The sequence below is a fragment of the Choloepus didactylus genome, chromosome 18 (assembly GCF_015220235.1).
Source record: "Choloepus didactylus isolate mChoDid1 chromosome 18, mChoDid1.pri, whole genome shotgun sequence".
NCBI lineage: Eukaryota > Metazoa > Chordata > Mammalia > Pilosa > Megalonychidae > Choloepus > Choloepus didactylus.
Window position 1 is genome coordinate 50,892,889 of NC_051324.1, and position 8,824 is coordinate 50,901,712.

Below are 8,824 nucleotides of genomic sequence, written 5' to 3' on the forward strand. Positions count from 1 at the left end.
TATGCACAGTTGGGTGGGTCACATCTGCATGGAAAAACCTAATCCAAAGATTCCAACCTAATCAACACGAATACATCTGTCCCCACAAGATTGCATTAAAGAACATGGCATTTGGGGGACATAATACATCCAAACTGGCACACCTGGAGAAAATGCAGGCTTTACCTCATGTGTTTCCTTCACTAAAAAATCACAGGCGAATCTGATTGCTCTCCTGGAAATACTCATCTTATATGTTTCCCCAGCTTTCAATTTTGTTTACAGCTGGAGGGTAAATCCTATGCTGCTTCCACATTGCAGGTGGAACCAGAAGCCTAGTAAACCTGGGTTTAACTCAGCAGCATGACTCAGCATGTTTCCAGTAAGGCCAGGGGCTGTGCTATAAGGCAGCCTTCAACCCAACTGCGAGGGGCACAACACACCAAAGAATGACTCGGACGAGGTCCGCCTGGAGAATAAGATGGAGAAGTTACCAGGGCTTATATGGGGACCCCGCCCTCGGCAGCGTGAAGAGACAGAAGTTCTTTGCTGTGCTGGTCAGCACTGACCAGAGGACAAGCCAATGTTTGATAAGCTTCAGACAAAGGGACGTGGGGTTGAAGACCAGACACAGTGTATTTGGCTGTGTATGGAATCAAATTAAGGCTTTCAAGTTGGCCTATCAATTTGCTTAGGTATATGGAAGCATCTGTTCTCTAGGGCCTGTGGGAAAGGAAACAGTTGGGGCATAATGCAAAAGTTCATATATGTTACACATGACCATCACCCTCTCTTCAAAGGTGCTTCCCAATATAAGTCTCACCAAGGGAAAGCAGATGCAGACAGACACTTGTGACATCTCAGCAGGCTTAAAAGCATTTCATGACTGCATATCTCATTTCGGGGAAATAGTCTTATTTTTATGTATCAATTAAGAAAACAAACAAATCACTTACCTTGAGAAAATACTTAACACTTAAGAAACAACTTCCTTCTTGGGCCATTTCCCCATGGACCATGGAAAACAACATAAACAACAAGTAAGGTTCTGCTCATTGGTCCACATATTGGGGGCCCAGTGTATAAAAGCCCCAGAACAGAAGGATTTCTCAGAATCTGGGAAACTCACCTTTGAAAAGGAACTCGCCCTCCACACCTGACACCATGTGCTGCTGCTGCTGCTCCCCTTGCTGCTTCCCCTTGCTGCCAGCCAACTTGCTGCCAGACCAACTGTTATAGGACCACCTGCTGCCAGACCACCTGCTATAGCACCACCTGCTGCCAGCCTTGCTGCCGTCCATCCTGCTGTGGCTCCAGCTGCTGCCAGCCTTGCTGCTGCCCCAGTTGCTGCTACACAACCTGCTGCCAGCCAGCTTGCAGTGGCCCCGTGTACTGCACGAGAACCTGCTGCCAACCAACGTGCTGCTGCGTGCCCGGTTGCCTAGACAATAGCTGTGGAACCAGCTGCTGCCAGCCTTGCTGTCAGAACACCTGCTGCGGGTCCACCTGCTGCCAGCCTTGGTGCCAGCCTACCTGCTGTGAAACCAGCTGCTGCCAGCCTTGCTGCCGCCCAGTCTGTTGTCAGACCACCTGCTGTAGGACCACCTGCTGCCGCCCCAGCTGCTGCTGCAGCCCTTGCTGTGTTTCCAGCTGCTGCCGCCCTTCCTGTTGCTGAAGCACATACCCAGAGCCACCACCCACCACAGACCACCTTTCCTCAACCATTTGCCAGTGTTCCTACTCCTGCAATAAACTTGCTCCCCATGCTTTCCTGAGAAAAACATGCTGGCATTGAACACTGCTGGCATCTTCTTCAGGCAATGCTTGTGAGTCTGCTGAGGAATGCCGTCTACTACTTCACCCTTGATTTCATTCTTCATTTCCTCTTGATCGCTGTACTAGATGCTGGTCAGCGCCATCTGAATTTGCCCTGGATTCACGGTCTCAGCCTTGGGAACATGATCATCATTTTTTGTATCTAATGAAAAAAAAAGAAAAAAATTAAATGTGATGATTGTATTTTTAGCTATCTAAAATGATCAATATTTATTAGCTTTTATCATTGGAAAGTGTTTTGTGTTTGCTTTTCACTCTTAATAATATCTGAATTGTCTTCCTAGTAGGTCTATTCTAATAAAATCTGTATTTTCCTCGATCTAATAGTATGTATTCTGCTTTTCTTTTTAATAGCGCTTCTTTTAGAAGTCCTCCCTTTTGAACTGAATTTTGTATCTATCATCTCATTCAAGACTCACAATGACCCTACAAATTCGGCAGAGCAAAGATTTGTTGCCATTTTCAGAAAGAGAAAATGAATTTCACACATCTAGTAGACCACAGAAGCAAGCCCAACGCCCAGGTCCCCTGCTTCCACGCCTAATGCACTTTTATGTGCATCTTTCTCCAAGTAGAACGAAGACAGGGAATGTGCTCACCTTGACTTGCTTCTCTAACAATGGAAATAACTATAGTCTTCATCTGTGGATCCTCTTCTATCTACAAAGCTCTTCCCAGACCCCTTCCCACCTCTGTGACCAACAGACATTGCCTTTAGGAGTTCCCATCAACGAAGGGAGGCCTTGCATTTTCTACGGTTTCTGTTCAACCACCGGCACACTGTCCCCGACAAACAAAGTGATCCCCAACATCACCTAAAGGAATCTGTTCTTGGATGGCATGGAAATGGTATTTTTGAATTATTTAATCCATCTCAGCAGAAATTGGGATTAGGAGTCACCCCTGAAAAGCACACACTCTGGGGCCACCTTTCCTGTGCTCCCAAACTTTGAATAAATTTCGTCTCATGACCTCAACATTATGAAGGAAAGTAAATTTGTACCAAGTACTAAGATTTGAGGTAGTTATGAGACAGGAATACAAGCCTTTCATTTAATCATAATCTCTGGATCATAAAAGTGTGTTTCTTGTGCTTTACGTGAAAAAGATAAAGTAGGGAAGGGATATCAAAATCAGAGATGAAGGGAAAAAAGGGAGAAAGCAAGATGAAAAGGAGAAGGAAGGATGTGTTACCCAAAGTCAAGATTGGCAATCATTTAGTTCCCAAGTAGCTAGATATTTTGATGAAAAGCTGAATAAAAAGAAAAACCAAAGCAACTCAGTAGTACAAGGTCTAATGAAGCTCTGAGATGAAAACAAGAGGTTTCGACAGGGTCACCTTTTTAAGGGATATAAAGTTGTTTTGGTTGGTTAATGGGATCAAGAGATGTGATATCTTCCTAGAAGATGAATCTGGAATTCTTTGCTTAGTTACTTAGCTTTCTAACAGAGAGAATACTTAGGGATGTGTTACCCTGATCGAGTACCTATAATGTTCTAGTTAGTGAGCTCCATCCTTTATCAACACTGTCATTCTCATACAACCCTGAGAGGCTATTATTTTTGCCCCTATATTAGAGATGAGAAAATCATAAACGATGGATTTAGAGCAATTTTGCACAAGTTGCATGAACAGCACACCATTATATGACTTCAATAGCAATGTTATTTTGCGTGCTATTGGTGAAATGATAGCCATATAGGATCAATAGAAAGTAATAAGAATCCCGAAATAGATCCACACATATCATCCATTGACTTTAGAGAAAGGTGCCAACATAAGTAGGGAGAAAGTTTAGTCTTTTGTATAAATGGTACTGAAACAATCAAAGATCCCTGTACAAAAATGAACCTTGATTCTACGTCACATCATATACAAAAATCAACTCAAAATGGGCCATGGACCTAAGTGTAACAACATAAAACTACAAAACTTAAAGAAGGAAACAGGAAAAAAGACCTTTTGACTTACATTTTAAGGGTTAAACCACCTTGGGGCAGATACACTTTTATCAAGCCTATAAAATCAGTATTACAATTTACGATGAATTTACACGATAAATAACTTATTAAAGAGGAACTAGAGTTTTCATAGGTCGTTTGACTAGCACATTTTTCCTATAAGCATACCTGCATGAAAAGTTAAATCATAACGAGGAGTTTATTCCCTGTTCAAAATACCAGAACAGGGCATTTGGAGAAGAATATTGAACGGCATCTACTCTACATGTTTCACAATAGTTTGCCAATGAATCTGAAGTCTCAATGTGCCTTGTCCGGCTCTCTCTATCCCCTGCAGTGCTTGGCCAGGCCTGGCTGACAGCTGCATTGGTGCCCCTCCTCTTGCTAAGCTGCCATGGTGCACCAACCTCACCAGCCCCATTTAAGAGTCGCAGGTTATTTAGAAAACACCTTCAATCAACTTAGCGTAAATTCTGCAGCCTTGACGCTGCAGCTCTAGTGATCCCTGACTTCTGATACGAACTGACTCATGTCTCTGCCTCCTGAGTATCCACAATGGAATTCTATATTTTTATTCTGTTCATTTTTGTCATTACATTAATCAACTAGGTATCAGAATGATTTTACTTGAGATGTATTTAAAAAAGAGAAGGAATGTCAGTCTCTGTACCCAAACTCTGTGGTAGCACCGACATTTGAGGTGTATGATAGAATCCTAAAAACAATGCCAACAAAGGAAGTCCTATCAAAGTCAAATTGATTCAAAGGAGGATTGAGAAGATTACTATCTTCAGAATTTCCTTATGTGGAAAAGTGGAAAGGTGAAAAAAGAATCCAAGGGAGATGTACAGTAACTTCCACTGAGATATACAAGTGTAAATTTTTTTTCAGTGATATACATGATTTTATAAATTTGTCAAATTTGAAAGACTGACGAAGCCATTATGTAAATTATCCATGCGGCTGCCCATGAATCTGGCAGGATGTTTTAATATCCTCTGGAAACAACGACCAAGATGTTGAATGCTTCACAAATTAGTGACCAGATCTACCCAGTCTGACAGATTTCTATTGTACCTCTCTAGTTAGTATAGAGGCTTGAGGGCAAAGTTTTAGACTTTCCTTGGAAATGCAGTACAGATACTGTGACTCCACATTCAACAGCAAGCTAGGCTTTTATTTAAGAAGTGACTCACATCCCAGTGATGGATGATCTCCAAGGCTATGGTGGAGGTGACCAAATGTTTGACTAATCTCAAAACCCTCTAATACTTTTGTGTTTTATAGACAGATGGCATTTTTAAACTTTTCCTCCTTCCCTCCACCAGAATTTCAAAGTAAATTTTTTTTTTATTTTGAAAAAGAGATAACCAATTTAACCTTTACCCAGTTTCCAAAAAACAAAATATTCAAAACTATGGAACATCACAACTATACATTGACAATGATACAGTGAAGATACGGAACATTTCCATCACCACCAGGATCCCTCAGGAAGCCCTTGTGAGCCACACCCACCTCCTTCCCACCCACACCGCCTGCTTCACCTATGTCTCCTACTACGGTTTCTTTCTAAAAGTTTTATACTTTTACATTTTGCATTTAAGTTCATGATCCATTTTTAATTTAATTTTTATAAAGTGTGAGATATATCGGAATTCATTGAAATATTTTGCAATTTTTCTATAACTCTGAAATATTTCCAAAATGAAGACTTAAAAAAATAAACTGAAAGTAGCGGCAGAGTATATGAGGCATAATATTAGTTAGAAAACAGAGTGGGGCATATAGTCATTAGATTGCACACTAGATAGGATAAATTGTAGAAGATACACTGACATGGAAGACCAAACCTGAAAAATTCATAGCCTGAACCACAGAATGTGTTAACTGAATGACAATGAAAATATTACTTATCGAAATTTTGGAATACTGTAAAATTGGTACTATACCTACATTTATAGACTTAAATACTTTGATTAGAATGAAATCTAAAAATTAGTTAACTAAAACCCATTTTCATGAGTTAGAAAAATACAAACTAAATTAGCCAGGAAATCATAAATTAACTAAAGGGTATATTAATAAAATCATTAATAAAGAAACAGGAGAAACATAAAAACCCCAAAAACTGTTTTGTATTTTTTTAACTAAAATATTGACAAACCACTGTCAGGAGTGATCAAGAAAAAGAGAGAAGAGAGATAATAAAACTATGGATGAAGCAAGAATGTACCCTGTTCAAAGCTAGAAACAAACTATCCACATGGAACAGTTAAAATTGGATTCCAAGAATACGTTAATGTACAAAATATCAATTCCTAAGAGTATTAATGACCTAAAGATACAAAACAAAACCTTAAAAGTCTTAGCAGATAAGTTATGCGAATTACTTTTGATCTTCAACTAGGGGAGATATCCTCTTGACCATGGACAAAAATTGTAAAAAATGAGGAAAACCTGGTGATCCCGTTTTGTTAATGCTTCACTGAAGAATATTGATAGTGTCTGGAAAAACAACTGTCCAGCTGGGAATGCACAGGCAAGTGGCTGGCATCTGCTCTGGGGTTCTGGTTTCAAAATGGCCTTCTCCCAGGATGTTTTTCTCTAGGTATCTGGGGGTGTTCTCTCAGTTTCTCCCAGGCAAACTCTGGACAAGCAAAAGTCTACTTTCAATGGCCACCCCCAAAATGTCTTTCTAAGCTGAAGCAGCACTGAGTTCCTTCTGTCTGAGCTCTTATAGGGTTCCAGTAAACAAATCAAGACCCAGGCTGAATGGGAAGGGCCACACCTCCATGGAAATAATCTAATCAAAGGTAATATGCACAGTTGGGTGGGTCACATCTGCATGGAAAAACCTAAGCCAAAGATTCCAACCTAATCAACACAAATACATCTGTCCCCACAAGATTGCATTAAAGAACATGGCATTTGGGGGACATAACACATCCAAAATGGAACACCTGGAGAAAATGCAGGCTTTACCTCATGTGTTTCCTTCACTGAAAACTCATAGACGAATCTGATTGCTCTCCTGGAAATACTCATCTTATATGTTTCCCCAGCTTTCAATTTTGTTTACAGCTGGAGGGTAAATCCTATGCTGCTTCCACATTGCAGGTGGAACCAGAAGCCTAGTAAACCTGGGTTTAACTCAGCAGCACAACTCAACATGTTTCCAGTAAGGCCAGGGGCTGTGCTATAAGGCAGCCTTCAACCCAACTGCGAGGGGCACAACACACCAAAGAATGACTCGGACAAGTCCAGCCTGGAGAATAAGATGGAGAAGTTACCAGGGCTTATATGGGGACCCCGCCCTTGGCAGCGTGAAGAGAAAGAAGTTCTTTGCTGTGCTGGTCAGCGCTGACCAGAGGACAAGCCAATGTTTGATAAGCTTCAGACAAAGGAACGTGGGGTTGAGGCCCTGACACAGTGTGGTTGGCTGTGTATGGAATCAAATTAAGGCTTTCAAGTTGGCCTATCAATTTGCTTAGGCATATGGAAGCATCTGTTCTCTAGGGCCTGTGGGAAAGGAAACAGTTGGGGCATAATGCAAAAGTTCATATATGTTACACATGACCATCACCCTCTCTACAAAGGTGCTTCCCACAAAGGGAAAGCAGATGCAGACAGACACTTGTGACATCTCAGCAGGCTTAAAAGCATTTCATGACTGCATATCTCATTTCGGGGAAATAGTCTTATTTTTATGTATCAATTAAGAAAACAAACAAATCACTTACCTTGAGAAAATACTTAACACTTAAGAAACAACTTCCTTCTTGGGCCATTTCCCCATGGACCATGGGAAACAACATAAACAACAAGTAAGGTTCTGCTCATTGGTCCACATATTGGGGGTCCAGCGTATAAAAGCCCCAGAACAGAAGGATTTCTCAGAATCTGGGAAACTCACCTTTGAAAAGGAACTCGCCCTCCACACCTGACACCATGAGCTGCTGCTGCTCCCCTTACTGCTCCCCTTGCTGCCAGCCAACTTGCTGTCAGACCACCTGTTATAGGACCACCTGCTGCCAGCCCACCTGCTGTGGCTCCAGCTGCTGCCAGCCTTCCTGCCGTCCATCCTGCTGTGGCTCCAGCTGCTGCCAGCCTTGCTGCTGCCCCAGTTGCTGCTACACAGCCTGCTGCCGGCCAGCTTGCAGTGGCTGCGTGTACTGCTCGAGAACCTGCTACCAACCAACGTGCTGCTGCGTGCCCGGTTGCCTAGCCAATAGCTGTGGAACCAGCTGCTGTCAGCCTTGCTGCCGCCCAACTTGCTGTCAGACCACCTGCTGTAGGACCACCTGCTGCCGTCCCAGCTGCTGCAGCCCTTGCTGTTTTTCCAGCTGCTGCCGCCCTTCCTGGTGCTGAAGCACTCACCTAGTCCCACCACCCACAACAGACCACCTTTCCTCAACCATTTGCCAGTGTTCCTACTCCTGCAATAAACTTGCTCCCCATGCTTTCCTGAGAAACAACATGCTGGCATTGAACAGTGCTGGCATCTTCTTCAGGCAATGCTTGTGAGTCTGCTGAGGAATGCCGTCTACTTCACCTTGATTTCATTCTTCATTTCCTCTTGATCGCTGTACTCAATGCTGGTCAGCGCCATCTGAATTTGCCCTGGATTCACGGTCTCAGCCTTGGGAACATGATCATCATTTTCTGTATCTAATGAAAAAAAAAGAAAAAAATTAAATGTGATGATTGTATTTTTAGCTCTCTAAAATGATCAATATTTATTAGCTTTTATCATTGGAAAGTGTTTTGTGTTTGCTTTTCCCTCTTAATAATATCTGAATTGTCTTCCTAGCAAGTCTATTCTAATAAAATCTGTATTTTCCTCGATCTAATAGTATGTATTCTGCTTTTCTTTTTAATAGCGCTTCTTTTGTAAGTCCTCCCTTTTGAACTGAATTTTGTATCTATCATCTCATTCAAGACTCACAATGACCCTACAAATTGGGCAGAGCAAAGATTTGTTGCCATTTTCAGAAAGAGAAAATGAATTTCACACATCTAGTAGACCACAGAAGCAAGCCCAATG

The 8,824-nt window shown here is 41.9% G+C and overlaps 1 protein-coding gene across 1 annotated transcript; it reads left to right on the plus strand.

Moving 5' to 3' along the window:
* Window positions 1–428: 428 nt before the first annotated feature.
* LOC119514766 (keratin-associated protein 9-2-like) lies at window positions 429–8,148 on the plus strand. The gene is made up of 4 exons (XM_037810500.1): window positions 429–536; window positions 1,190–1,398; window positions 1,444–1,650; window positions 7,752–8,148. Exons 1-4 carry the CDS (start codon window positions 429–431, stop codon window positions 8,146–8,148), a joined length of 921 nt encoding a protein of 306 aa, XP_037666428.1.
* Window positions 8,149–8,824: the final 676 nt, after the last annotated feature.